Source organism: Pristis pectinata, chromosome 9, assembly GCF_009764475.1.
Source record: "Pristis pectinata isolate sPriPec2 chromosome 9, sPriPec2.1.pri, whole genome shotgun sequence".
In the NCBI taxonomy this organism is placed as follows: domain Eukaryota; kingdom Metazoa; phylum Chordata; class Chondrichthyes; order Rhinopristiformes; family Pristidae; genus Pristis; species Pristis pectinata.
The window spans coordinates 36,327,547-36,352,925 of record NC_067413.1 but is presented as its reverse complement, the minus strand read 5'-3'; the positions used below and the strand labels follow the sequence as shown (position 1 = coordinate 36,352,925).

Sequence of the window (25,379 nt, the reverse complement as noted above, 5' to 3'; positions counted from 1 at the left end):
CGAGAGTCCATCTTATTGTACTCTGGGACCATTCAGTAATCTTATGAAAATAGTCTTATGAAGCTGTCCTTGAGCCTGGTGGTACGTGCTTTCAGGCTTTTGTATCTTCTGCCTGATGGGAAGGAGGAAGAAGAGAGAATGTCCAGGGTGGGTGGGGTCTTTGATCACGCTGGTTGCTTTACCAAAGCAGCGAGAAGTATAGAGAGAGTCCATGGAGGGGAAGTTGGTTTCCGTGATGTGCTGAGCTGTGTCCACAACTCTCCGTTGTGTTAGTGACAACACAACTGCTGGGTTGGTTTCATTCTTAACCCTCAGTACTTCAGCTCAACATGAGTTGTGATCCAAGTGCTTTCCTATGGTGGAGAAGGGAAATGTAGCAGAAGGGATCATTCTCTCAGGTCCCTTGGAACAGTTACCATTTTAGTTGAAGGCCACAGGAGACCGAAGGAATGGAACCTTGAAAAATAGAAGCTATTTACCCCCATCATCTTTGCAACTCAAATTCCACAAATGTTTGCTTGCAAAGTGTGCATTGCTAGAAATACATTTCCAATGATCCAGTGTTCTTGCTAACTGAGGTTCCATTAGCAAGCAAGTAGCTGCCACTACAACAGTGACAACTTTTCAAAAGTAATGCATTGCCTGAGCTACTGTGTTCATCAAAGACAGCATGTAAATGCAAGTCTGTCTTTTCTTTTAGAATGAGCACTGTAACTGCAATTAATGTAATTGTTGCAAAATTTGCATCAATTACAGTCAATTGCTTTGAATTTTGACATAATTCCTGACAAAAACTCAACTGGATCCCTGAAAGGAGCAGCGAGAAATATTCTAAAACCAAGAAGTTAAACCAAGGGAGCATCATTATTACTCTCAAGATTACTAAAGTGCATTAGGAGCAATGGGTCAGTGTGGGATGTGGTCACCACTGAATCTATTCATTTACATTAACCTTCAGAAACAGCAATGAGCACTTGGCTGATGGAAAATAGGAGAGATTCCTGCAACACCCCAAATGGTGCTCATGAGTTCGCCTGTTCACCTGAAACATTAATTCTCTTTCTCTCTTCACAGATACTTCCCATCCTGCTGAGTATTTCCAACGCCGTCTGTTTCTATTTCAGATTTCCAGCATCTGCAGTTTTTTGCTACCTCTTTGGGGAAGTTGAGAACTCTTGAGCTCAGAGTCATAGCATTCAGTGCAAAGTTTGGAGGCATTCCTCACATTGTGAGCTGATAAATATGAAACACTCTCCCATTCAAAGCACTCAAAGTTCAATCAACTTCAGCCCATGAATGATCAATTGTTAGAGAAGGATATAAAGTGGTCAGCGCAAGGCAGGTAAATAAAGTCAGAAGACAGATTGTCCATGATTTCAGTGTTCAGTGGAATAGATTTGAGGGGAAGCTGGAAATTAGGTGGTATGCTCCCACTCCTTAAGGGAGGAATCTCTGGGGGTCAAAAGATGGTACTTCTAATGAGATATTGTCTCAGGCTTACTTTCTCTGTGTATATTTGGTCCAAAACCCCAAGATTTTTACAAGTTTGGTCTGAAATCAGTGTGACTAAACAAGAAAGGCATGTTTACACTTTAAGATCCACTTCACATATATAACACTGGATGGGGTTAACAATGGGACAGAGGTGCAATTTTTGACAATGAATTTCCTCAAGTAAGTACATTACACGCCCTTGGGTGGAGGGAATTAACTCACTGGTAGGCACGTAGCAGGCAATAGTTCTGCCATGGAATTGAAGCCAAAAGAACCTGGATACTGTTCTGTAGGATGGAACATGCAAAGAAGCCTTTCAATGAGACTACCTGGCACTTTACATCTTATAATGACCGAATACAAACTCGACTCTCTTCAGAATATTTATTCATCATATTGCAAGATAAAGTTCAGTTGATGAAGTGGTAACCTGAAATAAATTCAATGCTTTCCACAATGTCAGTGTGTCCAGGGTGAAGGTTATTTTTACCTCCAAATGGAATATTTTATATTTTGACTACCCAGTGCCAACATTAATACCCTGCAGTCAGTTTAACTATAGCTAGCTATGAAGTGATGTCTCTTTTACTCCATTAGCCAACCTCCATTTTTCACAATAGTAATTTAATGGAATGTTAAATTCAGTGCCAAAGTGAGGGAAATATTCCTGCAATACATAATGGTCTCCAGCCAGAACTTTGGCACAAATCCTGGAGAAATTGCATGTGGTTACTTATGCAAATTTTCTGCCAGATGTGCAATGGAAAATTTGGAAACTTCTGAAGGAACGACCATCTCTGTGGTAATAGATTATGAATCTGGGAACCTTGCATGAACTGAGCAGAAATAACCAAAATTCAATTGGCATCAGATACTTGCTTAGAAGGGGAATTTAATCTCATCAACTTGGGCTACGCTTGAGGCAATGTTCTGTGAGTGAAAAGCCAGTGACTAATGTACTGCGACGCTTAGTCAATCCCCACCAGCTTTTAAAATTGCTGATGCTGTTTATGGTTTTGGGAACAAGATTATTGTTGTAATTGCTTGTTATTTGAGATGAAATGAGACTTTGTAAATTATTTTTACCTTCAATGGGGTATATACATATATATATGTGGAATTTGGCAACAGTTAACCTGTTGGAAAGCAGCTACTTCCACTCTACAGGACTTAAAGGTATAGGAGAAAAATGCCAAATTCTGCTTCAACGTAAAAGTAAATAGAGTTAACCAAGGTTTTGAATGTTTCAGCCACAATCAAGTCTCCAATAATGACAACATAACATGGGTTTTAATAAGCACCTTCAGAAACATATGCATCTCAAAGGCATGTGTTGTAATTTGCTCAATATTCTTTATTAGTGAGCACCATATCTTTCACGGAGACACAAGAGAATGCAAATGCTGGAATCCGGAGCAACAAACAATCTGCTGGAGGAACTCAGTGGGTTTGGGTAAATCAGGTCCTGATACAGGGTTTCGACCAGAAATGTCAACAATTCCTTTCCTCCCACAGATGCTGCTCGACCTGCTGAGCTCCTCCAGCAGATTGTTTGTTGCACCATATCTTTCATGATGTTATAAGTCACAATAGGAACACATTTGTGTGGTTTTAGTATTGTTGTGTCACAGTTTATATAGTCAACTGTGCGCATAACATTAGCTTTCAATTTTATTTAAGCATAACTTCTACTTATGTGAAATTAAAACTTACAGCAAGCTGTCATTGAGTGCAGTTTTGATCTCTCCACTGACACTGATCAGCTTTGACCTGCACTTTACAACTTTGTTTTTGTTCTCTAACTGCCTAGAATTAACCTTGCCACTAGATGGCTTCATCAAAAGCTTATTATCATGGCAATCTTTACCTCACCCTATCAGAGAAATGCCTTTAGTCCTATCCAACAGTTCACCATCCCCTTTACAACTTAAAACAAACTTGTTTTCTCTTTTCTAGTTCTGATGAAGGATCTTCGATTTGAACCGTTAACTGTTTCTCTTTTCACTGATGCTGTCTGACCTTCTGAATGTTTCCAGCAGCTTCTGTTATTTATGCCTTTCTATTCATTGTGCCCGCCAGCAAAAACATAGCCCCTTCAGTCAGTCCCATTGACTGGCTCCCTAACCACAGTCAGTCAGGCTTATTCCAGAATGCGTTAAGTGTGGTGAGTTTCTGCCTACTCCAAGCTTTCAAGTATGAAGTTCCACTTCTCCACTCTGAGGGGGGAGAACTTTTTTTTTCCCTCAGCTTCCCTCTAATCTTTCTACCAAGTACCTTAACTATCTGCAACCTTGGTCATTCACCTTTTTTTAAAAAAAAGAGAAATCGACCTTTTCTATTCATTCCTTTTAGACATCCCAGTTTTGTATTATGCAACCTCCACTCAATCTCTCATTCTAAAGCCATCCTCTGCTCATATCTAAAACTCCCTAACCCTGGCAGACACATATGAATCCCCCTGGTACTATATCTTCCCTATAATATGGTGAGATAAACGGCATCATTTTCAAATAAAATACAACACTAATGCTTTTATTTGTCATTATCAGAAAGGCTGGTTTCCAACAACCATCACCAAATTCACAATGATAATCAAAGAATCATAAAGCACACAAAAAGGCCCTTCAGCCCACATCATTCATGCTGACCCTGATGCCTATCCACACTAATCCCATTTGCCTGCATATTCCATGTCCCTCTAATGTCTTTCCTATTCAAGTAGCTGTCCAAATGTATTTTAAACATTACAATTGTATCTGCCTCCACCACCTCCTCTGGCAGCTCATTCCATATACCCACCACCCTGTGTGTGGAAAAAGTTGCCCCTCAGGTCCCTTTTAAATCTTTTCCTTTTCACTTTAGATCCATGTCCTCCAGTTTTGGACTCCCCTATTCTGGGAAAATACTGGTGACCATCCACCTTATCTATGCCCCTCGTGATTTTATAAAGCTCTATAAGGTCACCCCTCAGCCTCCTATGGTCCAGGGACTTGCAGGGGAAAGAATGAAACAGAGCCAAATAGACTGATGGGTCAAATGGCTCCCTTCAGGGCCACAACACTGTTAGCAATCAATGCCAAGCTCATGTTGATGCAACTTATTGAAAGATTCATGGGGAAGGTCTATTTGTTGTCGCAGTACATGCCACCTTTCACCATCATCCCTTCTATCATTTAAACTAACTTGCTTATCGTAACACAGGAGGACATTCAGACTATGCCGGTTCCCAGAAGAGCAATCCTGTCATTCCTACTTCTGCTCTTATTTCCCTGTAGCTCTGCAATATATTCTCACATCAGCTCCCCTGCAGTCCTTTTGTCAACCTACAAGCACAGAGGCAATTTAGTGGCCAACTAACCCACCAGCCTGCACAACTTTGGGATGTACAAGGCTATCAGAGCACTTAACGGAAACCCATGTGATCACAGGGAGAGTGTGCAAACTCTAACATAGAGAGCCCCCAAGGTCGGGATCAAACTTGGCCCCCTGGAGCTGTGAAGCAGCAACATTACCTGACGCACTAACATGCTGTTCTTATCGTCCACCTCTCACCCAACACTATTTTTTTGTTGAGACACAAGATGACTTCAGATGCTGGAATCTGGAGCAACGAACAATCTGCTGGAGGAACTCAGCGGATCATACAGCATCTGTGGGAAGAAGGGAACTGTTAACGTTTTGGGTTAAAACCCTGCATAGGAAGCTGAGGAGTGACCTTATAGAGGTTAATAAATTACAAGGGGCACAGGGAGAAAAGATAGTATCTTTTTGCAAGGACGGGGGAATCTAGAACTAGAGGGCACAGATCTATCTTTTTGTTCTTTCTTCCCTTCTTCCTATTCACTGTATCTTAAAAATGCCATCAATATTTTCCACTTCTGATACAAGCTGCTTTTCTCCTCAGAAATGCTGCCAGATCACCAAGCAATTCCACCTTACTTTTAAGTAGATGGGTCAAGTAATATGTGTAAGTCAGAGTAAAAGAACGGCAGTATGGTTCACACAAGAGGTTCTGCAGATGTTGGAATCTGGAGCAACACACACAAAATGCTGGAGGAACTCAGCAGGTCAGGCAGCATCTACGGAGGGAAATAAACAGTCGACGTTTTGGGTCGAGACCTGTCAGGACTGGAAAGAAAAAGGGCAGAAGCCAGAGTAAGAAGGTTGGGGGAGGGGGAGGAGCATGAGCACATGCAGGCAGGTGATAGGCGAGTCCAGGTGAGGGGGGGGGGGTAGATGTAAGAAGCTGAGAAGTGATAGGTAGAAGAGGCAAAGGGCTGAAGAAGAATGAATCCGGTAGGAGAGGGCAGCAGACCATGGAATAAAGGGAAGGAGGTGGGGAATAGATGGGCAGATCATGAGGACAGGGGAGGGGAAAGGGAAGGGGGCCACAAGAATGAGGGAAGACAAAGAAGTGGAGGGGGGAGGAGGGAGAAAGGAGAAAGGGGGGAAAAGAGGGGAGGGTTACTGGAAATCAATGTTGAGGCTTTCAGGTTGGAGACTACCAAGGTGGAATATGAGGTGTTGTTCCTCCAACCTGCGTCTGGTGTCAACGTGGCAGTAGAGGAGGCCATGGATAGACATGTCGATATGGGAGTGGGATGTGGAATTGAAGTGGCTGGCCATCAGGAGAATCTTCCTTTTGCGGTGGACAGAGCAAAGGTGTTCGACAGTATGGTTCAGCAAGTTTATTTCATCAAACAGCATGCTGTAAAAGGAGTAAGGGATTTGAGCCAGCCAGCAATAAGGATGCTTAAAAAGAAACTTTCAGGAACTCAGTGGATTGAACATGTTGGAGAGAGGAATTGTCAATGTTTTTGATTGAAACCCTGTGACTGGACTGAGAGGGAGAGGGAAGATAGCTGGTATAGAGAGGGGGAGTGGTGAGACAGGGGCCAGTAGGTGATTGGTAAACTGAGGAGAGGTGAAGGATGATGGACAGAGGGAGCTGGGTGGAGGGAAGGGGAGGGGTGGACTTGGGAGACGGAGGCAGGTGGGTGATAGGTGAATACAGACCAAAAATAATTATTAAAAAGGTCTTCAATGCTTCTAGATTAAAGCAAGACAAATTGATCTGGCATCCTCTTCCAAAATCCAGTAGCAACCAATCTCAGTTAATGGGAAAGAACAAGCGCAGGTGTTGCTCTGACTGATCATAATTAATCCTAAAATTAGTCTCTCAATATGCCCGAGTAGGGTGTAGAAGAGGTCAAAGGTGTCAACATCAGGAGGGAGGATGAGTGGAAAACAGGAAGCACAAATACTGCTGATGCAGGTACTAGTTTGTTGCATTTGACAATGTCCTCAGATGCAGGGTTCATCATTTTCAGCTCACTAAGTGAAACTGGACTGGAAGAAACATCTTTGGATGTGTATGAAAATGTCACACCATGTACTTCACCATAATTCCCTCTCTCTGATGTGTTGGAATTCACCTTCTTATAGAGGAGTGAAGTTTTGCCCTGTTGCCGGCTCCTCATTGTGGGAGAATGCATTGAAAAATAAATTGGAGGCATTGGGTGACTGAAGCAAGTACACGTCATGGAGAGGATGAGATATGGGCAAAGCTTGAAATGAACTTGCTTTGGGAGAGTGCAGGACAGAAGCTGGATAAGTGGAATGGAATACAAGGCCAGATGTGATAAGGACATGGATGAAACCAGTTGTTGTAGTCAGCAGCACAAGATTTGATAGACTGCATAAAGAATGCCTGAGTTTAACATGTTAAGCATCAACTTGATTGCTAAGGAAGAACACTTTTCAAGACCTGTGCTAAAGAGATTCAAGTTTCATTTGTGTCAAATGTTCACATATTATTCAGGTATTTAAAATTGCACTCTCTGTAGCTGTGACACTTTGTACTGTTATTGTTTTTACCTGTATTACATCAATGCACTCTGTACTAACCCAATGTAACTGCACTGTGTAATGAATTGACCTGTACGATCGGTATGCAAGACAAGTTTTTCACGGTACCTCGGTACAAGTGACAATAATAAAACCAACGCCAATCGTGGAAAAAAGAGAGTGGAGTGGGTAAAGCTGTTCCCATTGGCAGAATGGTCAAAAACCAGAGTACAAAGAATGGTGTTTCTTAATAAAACAAAAATGACTCAAATAAAATTTTCAACACAGTAAGTGGTTGGCATCTGGAATGTACTGCAAGTGGCATGAGTGCATACAGATTCAAGTACAGCATTCAAAAATCACCTGTATAAGTATCTGAAAGGAAAGAATTTCTAGGGCTAAGGGGAGAGGACAGGGAAGTGGGACTAGCTTGATTCTTCTGGCATAGAACAGCCTCTTTCCATGCTGTGACCATTCTGTGAATATATTCCAGGTTTGGCTTAACTGCAACTGCATCTAAATGCCAGTTGGTTACTCAAATATACAACCTTGGACATTCACTTCAAGTATTGCCAGAATAATCAACTTGGAAAAAAAGTTGATACAATTGATTTGGGCTGGATAATAATTTATTAAAACAAGAGTAATTTCTCTTTGCCAATGCAGTTATTTAGTTTTAATGCATTGAACATCTTTGAATTTAAGATTTCTTAAGCAACAAATCCATTTAGAAATCCAAATTAAATTTGTCATTCAACATCCAAGTGATAAATATTAGAATCATGGTCAAATTGAGACAATATTTGACATATTTTGCAAATAGACCAGATGAAATGTTTGACTGCCTGTGGGTACAGACTTTTGTTCATTTTGACATTTATTGGAGACTGAAACAAAAGAATAAATTAGAATAATAGTTGTTTAATTCAGGACAACTGGAAATTTCTGGTCACTAAGGACAAAAATGAAATACAACAGTTTTATATTGCAGTAGGTCAGAAAGTGTATTCAACGATCAGGTAATAAATTTAAATAGACCCATGGTGATGCTTGAATTCATCACATCTGAAGTTCCAAAAAAAGGAGAAAGACAAGTCTGTGAAAATGTAAATTCATTTTATTGTGCAGAGGGAGCTTCAGTTTGAGTTAACAATACAGTAAAATCTGAATATAGTCACCTTCACCATCAAACTCAAATGATTCCTTAAAATGGTTAACTCCAAATGATGTCCAGTGACACTCAATAATGGCTTAACCACAATAATATGTTAATTTGAAAACAATTATTGTGGCTGTGTTTGAGGGCGGTAAGCTAGACCCTGATGCAGGCTCCATTTACTTATATTGCTAAAATGTCCATTTCTATCAACAGGTGTAGTGTGGGTACTTAATCCAGATGATTGCTTAATCAAGGTGACCATGAGAGCACATTTCACTGTTACTCATTTCATACGATTACGTCACAGTTGCAGTATAGAATAACAATCGGAATCTTGCACCAGGCATCCATTATTTGAAGGCTATTAACAAAAATACTATACAACTTCCTTTCACTATCAGAGCAGAGTCTCAAGTACGGCCATGGGAAGCTATGAACACACTTCAGCATAATCATCGTGGAATCTAGAATGTTTAATTAAAAACAACTGCTGGAATAGCATTATGATCCAAGATCTTGCCTAATGATTCCTTTTGGGCATATTACTGGATGGACATATTGATAAATCAAAATGCTGGTTAAGAAAATGAATGCAAAAAAGAATTTTAATACATAATGATTACAAAAACCAATTTCCACAAGTCAGAGACAATATAGTAAGTACTTTTCTTTTCTAAACAACACATTGTATTCTTGTATACTTTCTAAATGGAATTTCAAGTGAGTGCAGTAAACTCTAAATCAGTGCTGGATCCAGGAAATTGCTGGCAAAAAACATTGTTGATCCTCTTTGTAAAAATACCACATCTTCCGCTATACTCCACTTTATCATATAAACACTACAGAAATCAATCCAGGAGCACGATGCCCTGAAATAATTGGAATTATGTCCTTGATATGATTTGAAGGAAACCTGGTTTCTTTACAGTTGTTTTTTTGGACAATGTCTGTTGTATAGCACAAGCCCTCAGGAGGGAAAGAAATCTTCCAGACTCAAGTCTGTAATGGAATAAAGACTGGAGTCTGGCAAAGCAGAAATGAAAATTTAATGTAATTCAATAATGCATGTTCTTAGGCTATTTGCAAAAAAAAAATTCTCTGAAGTAGAATGTCTCACGTAAAATTCAGGCTGTAGAATTCCTAAGGTAAATTTCCAAACACATGTATGTGGATAATACTGGAGAAGAAATAAAGGGGAGATTGACAGCAATATGTTAATAACAATGTGGTATGTTGAAAAGCCTGTTGTGCATTTCCCTGTTAGTGCATATTTGCTTCACAAAACACAGCTACAATTCAGAAGCAGGGAAATAAAGACAAGCTAATAGCAATGCTAAAGTGGAGAGCACTTATAAAGATAGCCAAAACTCCAATAAGTATATAGTGCTAATTTGCTGCTTTACGTACAATGGCATCAACATATGAGCATTTTGTTTATACAACACCATTTGCTAACTAGTATTTCATGGACAATTCCGCATCTAATTTCAGAACTGTTTTGGAGGAACAATTAAAATCTACAATGACAGTTTTCAACGGAAGCATATCTGAGTGTTCACATAAATTAGCAGGAAAAAAGGGGAATAAAAAAAAAGATACAAAGTTATTTCCATTTTCTCCCTGACTCCATCAGTACTCTGAAACGTTTGAAGGCATTCCTTCATTTCAAAAGGTCCTTTGCAGTACCTGTTATTCAGAAGTGCTCTCAGTTTCTTTCAATGCTCTGCACATTGTGTGCTTCATTGCTATTTTTGGCTGTTTGGTCAACAGACCATTTTCACAAGATTTAAGATTCCCTGTGAAGTGTTCATAGGGATGATTAGAGCCATCCGCAGCAACGACAAAAGTGCTACTTATTGAGCAAAAACATCTGCACTATGAGGTAAGTTTGGAGTAACTGGGTGGAGAGAATTTGCGCTTCAAGTACTTGAGAATATAAAGTGGAAGACAACTGACAAGGGTAATCGTTGACACTTTCCACAGGAAGGTCACAGTGGTGATAAAGGCGACATCTGTAAAAGCAGGAAGTTAGGTTTATTACATTATTAACCATATAGCAGTGCTCAAACTCAATCCTAAATAGGACCAAAAGACTGACATTTTACAACCAAAGTTCCTTTTATATTAACACCGATTAAAATTACCATAAAAATAGTAGGACAGGAGGACTCCATGTATCTTGCCTGTAGATATTTTGTTACAAATGAACCCAAAATCTAGCTTTTAGTTATTTTCAGAAAATAACTAAAACTTAGATTTCAGGTTACTTTGTAAAGAAGTATCCACAGGCAAGATGCATGGTCTCCAGCCAACCCTTAAGTTAGGGGAGATGTGCTGTTCATCGCACACTTGGTCACATGAAATGTCACTGTGCTACTATTGATCAGGCAGAGCAATCACCTCAGCAAGGATTCCCACCCATCTCCTCCCTGACCTGAGGGCTGCTAATGCATTCCCGGAGGTTTGGTCCCCACACAATATAGTTGCATGACTGATATTAATAGGGAGACCATGATGTTGGGCACAATAGTGAAACCCCTCTTGTAGGTAAGCTGTCTGTAGGCCAAAGCACACTTGGTTGGCTGTGGGAAGAGCCGTTGTGAAGCAGCTAGGAAAAAAAGGCAAATTGTGCTGTTCCAGAAAAAGATGAGCTTGAAAATCTCTCTTCCATGATGCTGACAGGAATACTTAGGAAATCAAGCCTCAATCCCAGGATATTTCTGGGCAATCCAGGAGAGTTACAAATCCTAGCAAAATGGGAGTGATCCATTTGAGAAATATTTGTCTGCTTTCAAAAAAAAACACAACATGCAATCAGTATTTAATCCCTAGATAAACAGCTGGTTCAGTGAGTGCCCTTGAATGTCAATAAATATTTAAGCCAATGTTTAGAAAGATTGCTTGGAGGGCATATTAGCAGGACATTAGCACTCAGATATGAAGAGGTTATGGCATCCGTGAAGTAAAATTCACTGGATGTGAGAGAAATATGATTAAGTGGAAGAAGAGCCCGTCTTAAAATGTGGACCATCGGACTATTCCACTGTATAACTTGATCACAACTCTTATTTACTCTCTTTGGGGTAATCCTTAATACCATCTTCGGCACTCTCCAATTTTATCTTATTTTAGCAATCCAGATGAAGGGTCTCCACCTGAAACGTCGACTGCCCATTTCCCTCTGCAGGTGCTGCCTGATCCACTGAGTTCCTCCAGCAGTTTTTTTCCCTCTCCAGATTCCAGCATCTGCAGTCTCTTGTCTCTCCAATTTTATCTTGATCACAGAATTAGCCCAAGGAAACACTTCAAAATCATGAAAAACCTGAATTTGCACAGTACAGGCTGTCCCTGGGTTATGAACACCCATCCTATGAATACCCCCACATACAAAGGCGCTCCCTTATTGTTAAATACAAAAGTCCTAGGTACGTACATACGTTCGTTCTTATTAATGGTAGAATAAGTTTCCTCTCTCTCTCTCCACTTTTAGTAATTGTTCTTTCTTATCAGTCTTGTGCTTTTGATGCCATTTATTACAATTCTGAGGAGGTATGGTTACCATAGAGTGATTTTTATTTAGTTTCTGACTTACAGACAAAATTGACTGATGAATGTCTGTAAAAACAGAATCTGTTCATGACCTGGGAACAGCCTGTAATCACCCATGCCAAGACTTGATGCCCACTAAGACTGACCATCCAATTATCATTCCCTCACTTATTTTAACCAATTGTTAACCAGAAAATTAACTTTACTTGCTACTGAATAGTTCAATTTCATAAATGATGATTCAAAATTCCTTTGGTTGGATTGATTAATTTTCTAAATGCCTGTGTTCATGATAACATTTAAAGACCTTCCTGAGCTAGGTAGTCATCCAACATTATAAAATATTGAAGTACTGTTGATAGGGCATAGTGGTGGAAGGGATAGAATTCTTCTGAATTTGAAATGTGCCAGATTTTCACATGTTCTCTTATTTTGCTACATTTTATCTGATTTTTTCCCCCATTATTTTCGTGGGGTTGATATAGATGAGATTTGGTCAGCAGAGACAAGATGGGCCAAAGAGCCTGCTTCTTTGCTGTACAACCCTTTGAATCCAATTCATATTACTGATAATTAAGTTTTAAGTTCACCTTAACTATACAGAAGTGCTGAAAAGTATAGATAAAAGTTGGCAAAACAAGAGGGCACATGAGTTCTGTCCCTCTCCACCTCTTCCTTCTATCATGGCCCCCTACTGACAGCACTTAACTATTTTATAATGCTAGATAACCATCAGGAATCAGAACATTGAGGCATTGCTACAGAGGCATTATTTAGAAAGGGATCGTATGGGTGACAGGAATTTATAAATATAATTTATATGGCATCATTCAAGAGCAAGTGATGTGGAAAAAGGATAATAACTTCTTAAGGAAAGGAGAAGATCACAGGATGATCAGTCTTTGTGGCATCAGTCTCGATGTAGCTGAAATGCATTACTGTGCGAGGTGTCAGAGATCTTGATTTAATTTCTGAATTTTACCATGAAATGTTTACATGTGCTGATTCTGTGAACGAGATCAAATAAATTGGAGACATTCATGGTGGGTAATAAGATAAAGAGGCATGATGGAGAACTTTTTAAATCGCAGAAAGCCATTGATCCGAATCAATTGATATGTTTAAAGGGTGATAGATCTTTATTTGGGAAGGCCTCCACACACTTTCCCCAATGGAAACTAGTGGGAAGACTCAGCTGAACACTACAAGAACATGGAAGATCCCATCAAGAGTTACACTAGGGAAAAAAAACAAATTCCATTGTAATATTTTTTGTACAGGACATTAACGTCAGACATTTCAAATCACTTACAGTTTTGAGAAGAGGCAAAGTTCTGGCCCTTCTTCGCCTTCTGTCATTGCCAGGGACAGGACCTCTGGACCATGCCATTGAGATTGGCTCTCTCATCCAAACCAGTAGGTGTGGATGCTCAGGTTACTGCAGACAGCAGGCCAAGTACAGCATGCACCATTCCATTGCATTACAACTTTATACAGAGCACAGTATCTGAAATACTTTTTCTCATCTTCAAAACACTTTTCATGGTTAAAAAGCAATTTAACTACAGGGTATACATACAGTAGATAGTTAATATAATATTGGCCACGCACAAAACAAACACTGCAATTCATGTGTGCAACTGAGGTGACAGACTTGAAAATGTATGATTTCTCTATTTTTAAGAATTCAACAACGTACCTCTGGAACAACTTACCAAAATACTCATTGAGAAAAGCAAGGGAGGCCACATAGCAGCCAAGACTGAGGAACTCCCCCACAACCATAAGCCAATGCCAGGTTCGGATAGTAAGTGCAACCATCAGTAACTCAGTCAAGATCAGTGCAGTGAAGGAAATTGCGACAACATGTACGAACTCAGATTCAAAGAGCACCAATGCTCCATATATTAAAATGCCACCTGAAACAGTAAATTAACAGTTATAATTGCTCCTCTTCTGATCGAAGTGAGTCAATGACAGGATGTGTGAAAATTTGTATTCATAACCTCGTGAAGATTAAAGTGTATGTGAAAAACCACAGTCTATCAATGACAAACAAGGCTGATTTCACAGCAGTAATGGCAAGAATTGGGTGTTCATCATTGTCAGACAGATTAAACAGGTTAGTTAGAATCTAAAAGGGAGAGTGGAACAAATGAAACAATTATTCAAATATTCAAAATAGTGTTTAACTCACAGGTTCTAATTACGGATTCTATGATAGTCAAACACAGTAAGGAAGGTACTTTAAGGATAGCCCACAAAACAAGTATAAAGCTCACTCAGAACTAATCTGAATGTTTGCTGCACCGATGAAGGGGCATGGGATTACAAGGTACACAACCTCTAAGATTGCTGTGTGTTTGAGTGTCACTAAATGGGAATGAAAGTAAAGGGGAGTCAGTGGAAGGCTGCACTGTTACATGTGTGATGTGTGTGGCTGATAATAGACAGGCCTCACATCACACAGGAATATGGAGATGAATGAGAGCCATGGTATCATGGAACAGTCCATGAAGTGTGGATCTGTCATTTATTGCATGCTTAAAGGAAAGGCAGCATTACATTTTCAAATTGAAATTTGCAAATACAATTTCTGATTCTGCGGGAATCAGTTTCAAATGTCATTTTCTAGGAATTAGTTTCAAATGTCATTTTCTAGGAATTAGTTTCAAATGTCATTTTTTGAGAACTAATAATTTCGGTAGATTATTGCTGGTATGCTAGAGATCTATTATTATATTAAAATATGTGGGCTTATGTCATCTGGACATGGGTAAATGTTATACATTTTAATTGGTTGACTTACGAAAAAGATTCCAGTGAATTCTTTAGTTTTATTATGAGTAATTGTAAGTTTATTTTGAAAGTGTATCTCATATTTTTACACAGCACTTTTATATTGTTCATTTCAATATCATCCTTAGCAGTTTGAAGATTAGAATCATTTTGCAAGTTACCATGTCAATAAACAGTTAATGGAATACATTCTGGGTGGACTGACGATACCAGTTTTCTTACCTTCCCCCTTGACCAACCAGGTAAATGTTGCTCATGTAGTAACACAAAACTCTTTCTCTCAAAGCAGTGAGATTCAAACCAGACAGCACCCTTGGATATACAATCAGCTACTTGACTAGCAAACTCGCAAGTGGTAGTCTTTAATTTTAAAATGCAAGAGGTTTCAGAGATGCATCTTCCTTTAGCAAAAAAAACAAACTGCTGGAGGAACTCAGCAGGTCAGGTAGCATCTGTGGAGGAAAATGGACAGTCAATATATCAGGTTGAGACCCTTCATCTTTCAGTCCAGACCTGAAATGTCAACTGTCCATTTCCCTCCACAGGTGCTGCCTGACCCGTTGAGTTCCTCCAGCAGTTTGTTTGTTGTTCCAGATTCCAGAATCCGCAGTCTCTTGTGTCTGCATCTTCCTTAACACATTCTAAAGGCCGAGTGGGTTCTAGTGCAAGCTGCAAACAATATGAACTCATGCTTCCTAAAGGCAACATTAACTTTAGTGAAAGCCTTTGGTAACAAAGTATGTGTCTCTGCCTTCAAGAAGTATTCTGCGTAGCAAACATTTTTAGTAATGCTCAATTTAATTTTATCATTAGAACAATTTAGAGTGATAGTTTCAAGTAACAAACACTAGTGGTAAGAATAAATCACTTGCAGTCAGCAAACTGGACTGAAATACTTATTAGCCCAATCAAGCATCATTAACGTGTGACTTTTCAAATATATGATCCATTCAAAGCTTAGTTGCTATAATTTTCATCTGCAATATGTAAAATTTGTGACCTACCTTGGTATATGCTTATCAGAACCCAAATAAGGAATGTCTTGAAGGATAATGAGCGACCCTAACAGAAGAAAATCAAATTAATTAAAATAAACATCTATGTACTAATTAATCTTAAATTGCAACTATCTTAAGACACATAGGCATTACTTTAGAAGCTAGACAAGTTACGGATGTAGGGCCATGAATATATGCAAGTTACTGACATCATTCAATGATCTATCTTTACTAGTCCACCTTGGCTCAGCCAGCAGTAAGAACATCTCCAGATTGGGAAGATTTTATTATTGGTGACAACAACTTGCATTTACATTGCACCTTCAACATACTAAAATGCTTGAAGGGTTTTCACCAGGGCATCATCAAACAAGTTTGACAATCATCCACACAAATGATACAATGACAAATGAGCAAAAAACTTATTCAGAAGGTAGGTTTCACGGAGCATCTTAGAGGAGAAAGCAGAACGGAGATGCTTGGGGAGATACATCCAAAGCACAAGGGTACAGAGCCAAAACTGATTTCCAGTTTCCTCTTCCAGCTTCAGTAAATTATTCTGTATTTACATTTCCTCTTTTCCCTTGCACCATCACCTCTTTCACTTTTTAACTCCCTTGCATTCCACCCATATCACAGATCTTTTGTTCTCTCTAGCCCACTCCACTTTCTCTGTACATTCAAATCTATGTCACCTCTAACCTTTCCCCAATTCTGATGAAAGGTTATTGACCCAAAATGTTAATTTTCACTCGGTTCTTCACTGATGCTACCAGATTTGCAAAGTAGTTCCAGCATTATTTAGGTTTCTGATTCCCAGCAACTGCAGTACTTTGTTTTGAAATATCCAATAAGGGCTGACTGCCAAGACTCAATTTAAGAGTGACCAGTTGAATGAGTCAGAGGACTGGCAGTACCAATCGAACCAAGCCCAAAAATAACATCACCTCCTTACACGAACAGGACAAAGCAGTTCTAAAAGACAAAAATAAAAAATTCAGCATTTTACATGCTCTTAATAGCAGCTATTACATCTCAAAATACAAAAATGGATCATGTCATAGTCTTCGTTAGAATTATATTGATTTTGTCCCCATTAAAAACCAATCTGCAGTGCACTTTTCAAAGTATGGAGAGGAAAAGCGAGAAGTGTGCATAGAGATCTAAAATATAAAGAGATAGATGCCAGTGGACTGACTGAGTACAAATATATGATGAATCATTTGTTGAGCAGCTGAGTCTATTCAAGGCTGAGATTTTTTTTTAACCAGAGTGGAATCAATGGTTATGGGGATCAGACAGGAAACTGGAGTCGAAGTCAACAATCAGATCAGATGTGATCTTATTGAACGGAGGCGCATACTCAGGGGCTAATCCTAGTCAGAGTAATAGAGTCAGAGAGTTATACAGAACAGAAATGGCTCTTCAGCCCAACTGGTCTCTGCTGACCAAGATTCCCATCTAAACTAGTCCTGCATTTGGCCCATATCCCTCTAAACCTTTCTTACCCACGTACCTGTCCAAGTACCTTTTAGATGTTGTTAATGTACCTGCCTCAACCACTTCCTCTGTCAGCTCATTCCATATACCGACCACCCTCTGGGTGGAAAAGTTGCCCCTCAGGTCCCTATTAGATCTTTCCCCTCTCACCTTAAACCTATGCCCTCTAGTTCTCGAGTCCCCAACCTCGGGAAAAAGACTGTGTGCACTGAACCTATCTGTGCCAATCATGATTTTATAGCACTCTACAAGATCACCCCTCATTCTCCTATGCGCCAGTGAAAAATGTCCCAACCTGCTCAATATCTCTCCACAACGCAGTCCTTCGAGTCCCAGCAACATCCTTGTAAATCTCCTCTGCACTCTTCCCATCTTAATGGCATCTTTCCTATAACAGGGTGACCAAAACTGAACACAATATTCCAAATGTGGCCTCACCAATGTCTTATCAACATAACTTCTATACTCATTGCCCTGACTAATGAAGGCCAGCAAGCCACAAACCTTCTTCACCACCTTGTCTACCTGCGTAATCTTGTTTTATATATACTCTCCAGTTGTGTGTAGGTGGGGAAGCAAAATTAATTATATATTAAATTCTCTGTAGTAAGTAATTTTTCTAAGTCTCAAATAAAGTTCGTTACCCATAAATGTTTACAAAAGAATTTCTCACCAAGCAAATGTTATGTAGAATCAGTTGATCACAGAAGTTATTTATCTGATTGAATAATTGATTACATTTTACTGATAACTGAAAATTTGTATAGATCTTTCAAGGCATTTTATTCTTTCTTTTAGAATATTTGTGGTGCAGAATCTCAGCAACATAATTCAAGATTGTGAATTTAGTAGGTCACTGTAAGTGCTCCAACAGCCTATGATAAAAGGACTCTTGATTCTGCCAAGGGAGTAATTGTTACCATACCTGCCTGCTTGCTTTGTTTTGCTTTTGAAGTAAGCAAGTTAGAAAAACCTTCAACTGACTCTCTAGCCACATTAGAATTGTTTAACTTGATTTCTATTAAGGAGCTATGTCAGTCAGAATCTATCCCAGAATGCCAAACACAAACTAGAGGAATAACACCTGATATTCTGCCTGGGTAATCTATAACCCGATGACATGAACATTGAATTCTCCAATTTCAGGTAACCTGCTCCCGTTCTGTCCCTTTTCTCTCTCCTCCTGGTCTACCCAGTTCCTCTTACAAGCCCTACTCCCAATCACCAAGTTTCTTTCCCCTCCTCCACCCACTCCATCTGCCCATCACCCACACATTCATCCCACTGGGCCCCCTTCCCCCCCACTGTTCCCACCTGCCCACCCCACCTCCCTTATTTGGTTCCATGCTCCATCTTCCTTTTTTTTTTAACCAGATTCCATCATCCGCAGCCCTTTCTTGCCTCCATCTATCACCTTCCAGCCTGTCGCTATTTCCACTGTCCCCTCCTCTATCTGCCTCTCACCCCCTCCTCATCTGGATCCACCTATTGCTTGCCAATTCTTGCTCCACCCCTTCTCTTCACCTCTTTATCCTGGCTATCTCTCTTCTACTCTTTCAGTCCAAATGAAGGGTCTCGACCTGAAACATCGGCTATCCATTTCCCTCACAGATGCTTCCTGACCCACTGAGTTCCTCCAGCAGTTCATTTTTTTGCTCCAGATTCCAGCATCTGCAATGTCTTGAGCTACTATCCCAGAAAAAGTTTAGTACAGATATTCTCAACTTAAGGTTTTTAAATGTCCGATTACAAGGACAGATACATTTTTGTTGGTCCTGTTTCAGTTTCAACAGGGGGTAGGAAGAACAAAGATCCTGCTCTTCACATACCAATATAATGTAGCCTGCATTGATAGACTATGTTAAACTGCATAAAGAATTTTGATTCAATACACCAGAGAGCTGTAAAGGCATAACTTTGTCATTTTTGTATGTTTCAGGTGAAAGTTTAGAAGTCTGGAAGAGTGAATTTGTGATTTTAATGTAATTTTCAACCTTAATAAGCTGCATTAGAAGTATCTTCCATCTCTGGCACAACGTGATTGTAGTGTGCACCATCTACATAATGTACTGCCAAGGCTACTCTGACAGTATCTCCCAAACAGATGACCTCTGCAATACACAAGGACAAAAGCAGGAGGGACATAGAAATGGTACCGCCTGCAAATTTTTTTTGCTATGTGACCCATTGCACTGGCTTAGAAATCTATTGCTATTCCATCATCTTTGCTGGGTTGAAATTCTGCAACTCCCTATTCAACAGCAGTATGGGAGCACCTTCACCAGAAGGGCTGCAGAGAAGTTCTAAGTGATAGCTCTTCACCACATTTTCAAGAGTGATTTAGGAAGGTCAATGAATGCCGGTCTTGCCTGTGATGTCCACATCCCATGATAAAGAATTCCAATCAGTGCAATCATAAAATATTTGTAGGTATAACACCAAAATGCCTTTCTGCCAAAATCAGCAGAAAGTAGAATGCACCAAAATGTAAACCACTCTAACATAATGAACATTGAACATTGTCATTCACTGTACTGTTTTTTTCTGGGGGGGGGGGGGGGGGCGGGGGGGTGGGAGTGCACTCTAAATCCTTCAGGAATATCTGGTTCAAAATTAGTCCTGTGTTTATTATTAAAAATTGTTCACTGTAACTATATATTACACTATAATGCAAGTCAATAATTTGTCATAAACTCAATAGATTATTTTTGCCCAATACACTTTGTTCAATAGACATTGTATTGGATGATGATTAAAATAGTTTTAATTTAAGTTCCAAACCTCCAGTGGTACATTGCTGTATATATTTGCAATGGAAATTTACATATCATGGGTATTTATTGAGTTTTCATACATTATGCACAAAATCTTCAAACTTACTACACACCTTTGTGAGGTCTTTGTAAAGCTCTGGATACAGTATTGCTGTTTCTGGCTTTACGTCCTGGTCTAATACCAGAGAGAAAACAGGAAACATCGTGTAGATGGTAGCGTACCTAAGAAAGCAATTAGCCAACAAATTTGTGAAGATTTATATTCCTGCAATATTAGATAATAATATTTTTTTGGAATTATATATTGCCACTTACCCTACCATGAGGAAGCCCTGATACAAGGGCACTGATGCAAAATAGAACACTGAAGAAAATACAGCCTAAGAGATCAAAAGCAAAACTTATTAATAGATCAAGAAAATACCCAGATAAAGCAAATACTTCAGAAATGCTGACATTTACTTCAGTTAATACAAAGTGCTTAATATTATTACAACATTTAGGTATCCAGTCTCATGCCCTCATTCAATATTTGAAAGCATTTTAAGACAAAGTCATTAAATAAATAAATTTACATTTATATAACATTAAGGCAATTGCTCAGTATTGAAGGTCAGGTACAATACCTAAATATATAATCAATTAAAAGCATAGATGCTGTGGCTGGCAGCAGGGGAGGGGAGAATATGTTTGGAAACAATAGATACTTCATTTAGAGGTAAAGTATTGGTCTACACATGCAACAAATATGAATGAAAAGCACAACAGAGAAGCACATTTCACCTATCTCCATCGCAGAAAAGATGAGCACAGAGCAGGTAACTACCCTCAGCAGTCAGTGGAAATTTGTAAGGAACCTCAAATCATTGGATACTATTGGCCGTGTTTTGACATTTGGCTTAGAATGGCAACAGGTGATCTTATACCAGCCTTTTCATCCGTTCCTGTGTGGGAGAAGCCATTCACTTATCAATTTACGCTATCACCCTGGGTAAACCTCAGAGGATAACTCAGGAATGGGGGCTGGCAGCTCTTCATGGATCAAGTTGAACACAGCAGGCTATCTGGCAGTTTGTACATCCCAGCATATGTCACATCATGGTTCAGGGTGCACAGATCTTAAAAAGCTCTATAAATGGAATTTGGTGGAAACAGACTGCATAATAAAATTAAAATCTTAATCTGGCTTTCGTTGCTACGGTTCTAACAGTTGCTGAACGAAAAGGGGTGAAAGCCTGGTCTGTTTGGTTCAGGACACACAAACTGTGATATTTTTATTCATTGAGTCAACAAGAAAAATCTATGAAAGGCAGGTAAATTAGTTTGTATGTATGCTGTCATAAAAACAGAGGAATTGTACACAGTAGAACCCACACACAGGAAGAGATAAACAGCATAAAATTAGTTAGAATCTGATTTACTATAATTAATGTACCACCAATTCATGTAAAAGATACTAAACAACTATTAAACAGATGGATATTTTTATGGCCAACAACATTTCAGAGGTTAATTGCATCATTAAATGTACCTGATGAAGCAACATCCCTAAAGCGATGGGACCATTTGTAAATAAGTCACAAACTGCATCCCGCCATCATCAAAATGAATATTGATTCCAACCCTAACCAGCTTACTTAGCCCAACTCAAATTAAATCTAGGCATGTGTTTACATGTGAAATGTAAAATGGTGAATTATTAAAAGTAGGCTTATTTGGATAGTGACATATCATAATTTCATACTAACAAAAATTTAGAAAGTCAGTTTTTTGGCCTGATTTACAAATATACAAAATGTGCCTCATTAACAAAAAGGGTACAAAATGTCCCTTTGTGTAATATTCTGCTTCACTATATTTCCAAAGATTTTCTCCCATCATGGAAAGGATCTTCCAATCAATTGAAGCAACAGTGATAAGGTTATTACTTGAAAGGCCGGTGGGGACCAAGCAAAGCTTGCCACCATAGAAAATATAATGGATTCACTCTCCCCCACCCCCCTAAACATTTTTAGAAAGGTTTGTTCTCAGCACCCTGCTAGACTTGATTATCTTTCCTCTTCTAAGTTTCCTGCTGCAGCTTTCAAATGTGATGACTTCCAACCAGTAACCTCTGCTGCATCCTTGCATTTCTTGACTGTGATCTGTCACTGAAACATGTGCCTCCCCGTCACCTCACCTAAATCAGTGCCCGTCACCATTTCTGTTTGGTCACTTATTTCAATATTGTGCCACCCAAAATCAAATTTGGCTTTTCTTCTGCTGAAGGAAGAAAAATAAAGACTTTTCACTTAGAAAAATGTTGTATCACATCATGTGCTCAGGATATTCCAAGCTGTTTTACAACCAATGGATTGCCTTGAAGTGCAGTCACTGGAACAGGAACCAACTTCACAGACAGCAAGGATCTGCAGATGAGAAGGGAAATACTGACCAGTTTTCTGCCTTTGGCAGCAGCGTTCAAGTTGTTGCCCAAGGGACCATGTCAAGTCCTTGCCCTTGCCAAGAAAAAGCTACTAAGTCTTTTGGTACCATTTGAGTAGAATAGCATGGGTCTGGTTGGAAGATCCCATTTGAAAGATGATACTTTTGACAATGCAGCATTCTCTCTGTAGTGTACTTACCAGTTTTGATCAACAGTGATTATTAATTCATCATTATGGCCTTTTATCTGCTGACCAGAGACCTTTTCTAAATCCATTGCTATTCATCTTCTCAGACCACTTACCAACCATGCACTTAAGGTAATCTAATAGAGATCTCCCTTGTATCTGCTCTTAATTCTTCCATTGCATTTATCATGAAATCTTAGACCAGCCACACTAGTCCCTCAAAATTTTAAGTTATTCTTCCTTTCAAACTTCCACAGCTTTCTTTCTGAGCTAGTAAAATAATTAGAACGTAGAAGATAGAACAGTACAGCACAGGAACAGCCCATGATGTTGTGCCGAACTAATTAAGCTAATGACTCCTAATCCCTTCTGCCTGCCCATGGTCCATATCCCTCCATTCTCTGCATATTCACGTGCCTATCAAAGTGTCTCTTAAATGCCTCTATTGTAGCTGCCTCCACCACCACCCCTGGCAGCGCATTCCACCACTGTGTAAAAAGAAAACCTGCTCGCACACCTCCTTTGACCTTCCCCCTCTCACCTTAAATGCATGCCCTCTAGTATTAGACATTTCAACCCTGGGAAGATGATACTGGCTGACTTCTCTATCTATTCCTCTCATAATTTTATAAACCTCTATCAGGTCTCCCCTCAGCCTCCACCGCTCCAGAGAAAACAACCCAAGTTTGTACAACCACTCCTTATAGCTCATACCCTCTAATCCAGGTAACTTCCTGGTAAACCTCTTCTGCACCCAACTGACGGAAAGTTTTCTATCTCACTTTTGCCCTTCTGTCAGATCTAATATTGTGTTTTGGTTCAGTGACGTCTGTCAATTTGACAGTGGTGCTCCTCCCACCATTTAAGAATTCTATGTGTTGCACTCTCGCTTTAATTGATCTGAACCAACCCATTGCAACTTCACCTCTGCTCAGAGCCTTTCACACCCAATGCTAAAGATGATGAGAATACATTGAAGGAAGGATCTTCCTCCGATCTCAGTGCCAAACCTGACATATGACTTAAGTAAAACTCTTTCAAACTCTATGCTGAGCTCATGACCGAATTTTCTGCTCCCTTACAGAATAATCACATCTTCATGGTTTATTTTAATATTATAACCAGTATCAAAGCTTGACAGCAAAACAGATTGCATTTTCTGTTTTAGACATTACATGAAAATGGTCTGGTCTCAGCTTCATCCACTTCTCCCACATTGCTTTGGTGCTCATCTTTCTCCTGGTCACCTCTTCAATCTCCCACTATATCTTACATCTTCCTTGGAAAATTGCTTCAGTGGCCTCTAAAAGAAGACTCCTCTTTTCCTTCCCATAACTTTAGAGTCCAGACATAAGGGATGAGCCACACTTACATTAAATCACCTTGAAAATTCCAGCCTAATCCATTGCATTTACTTTCTTCAACAACCATTCTACTGGCCTAGGTGACACACACCACAGTGCTTATTAGCCCTTTAAACAGTACCTTTGTGTTATTTGTTTGAGCTGTAAATACAGACAAACCATGTGGAAGTAGAGATTTACTGCACAATTTTTAGCTTGCGCCCACGCTGTCTCAGAAGCTTGTGTGGAATACATGGGCCAGATCACACTATTGAAAGCCAAGCTTTGCATCATTCATTCACCACCATCTGATTTCACTTTTCACATTTCTGTTGGTTCAATCTTTGTGCTTTTGACCAGTGCACCTCGCCCCTTTAGAGAAGGCAAGCTTACAATTACCTGCATAGTGGAGATGATAAGGCCCCGGTGGATGACAAACTGGCCCAGTGCAGCAGATCGCTTGTAACTGTTACGTCCATGCACCATCAGTAACCTGCCAATGTGTTTAAACTGAGTGATGGAAAAATCTGCTGCCAAAGATGCCTGCTTCCCTTCCTAGATTTTATAAAAACAGAAAAAAAAGGCCATCAAAACATTCGTTGTAAATCTATCACTGTAACAAGTAAGCATTCACAACAATGAAATAACACTACTCAAAATCTTGACTAAATTTTCAAAGTTTACATTCGTTAAATAAATACACTTCATGGTTAAACTCCCTGGATTTCTTTGCTCAAGACTCGCACTGACTTGGCTAATAATATCCGCAAATTCTGCTTTCTCAGACATACACAGAATATATGTATACAGCAAAGAATTGCAGAGTAATTATCTTCAGGCTATCTTACAAGCAGTAACAACGGCTCAGTTGGTAATTTCTCAGTGTAACAGAAATTCCTGAACCAGGAATGGAGAGAACAGCAAGAATTAGGCGGGCAAGGTATAATTTGGGGCAAATCTTGTTTCAATTAATTTGCAGCTCTTTCTTCAGTAAGGTGAGGTGACACCAGAAAAGTGGGCAGTCAATTCTAAGGCCCAGTGCAGATAACCAGAGCAGAAATGCAATTAACAAGATGATGCATTGAGAGAACCTTATCATTCTCTCAATGGCATGGTAATGTAGTGGTTAGCGTAATGCTATTACAGCGCTAGTGACCCGGGTTCAATTCCGGCCACCGTCTGTAAGGACTTTGTACATTCTCCCCGTGTCTGAATGGGTTTCCTCCCACATTCCAAAGATGCAAGGGTTAGGAAATTGTGGGCATGCTATGTTGGTGCCGGAAGCACGGCAACACTTGCGGGCT

General features: G+C 39.6%; 1 protein-coding gene across 1 annotated transcript in view; it reads right to left on the bottom strand.

Annotated features, from left to right (window-relative positions):
• Positions 1–8,440: 8,440 nt before the first annotated feature.
• The window catches only part of atp9b (ATPase phospholipid transporting 9B), a 259,834-nt gene continuing 242,895 nt past the window's right edge, over positions 8,441–25,379 (bottom strand). The window contains 6 exon segments of the mRNA XM_052023085.1: positions 8,441–10,512; positions 13,765–13,968; positions 15,853–15,910; positions 20,234–20,342; positions 20,436–20,500; positions 24,475–24,630. Of these exon segments, the coding sequence (XP_051879045.1) occupies positions 10,376–10,512; positions 13,765–13,968; positions 15,853–15,910; positions 20,234–20,342; positions 20,436–20,500; positions 24,475–24,630 (729 nt within the window). The 3' untranslated portion in view covers positions 8,441–10,375.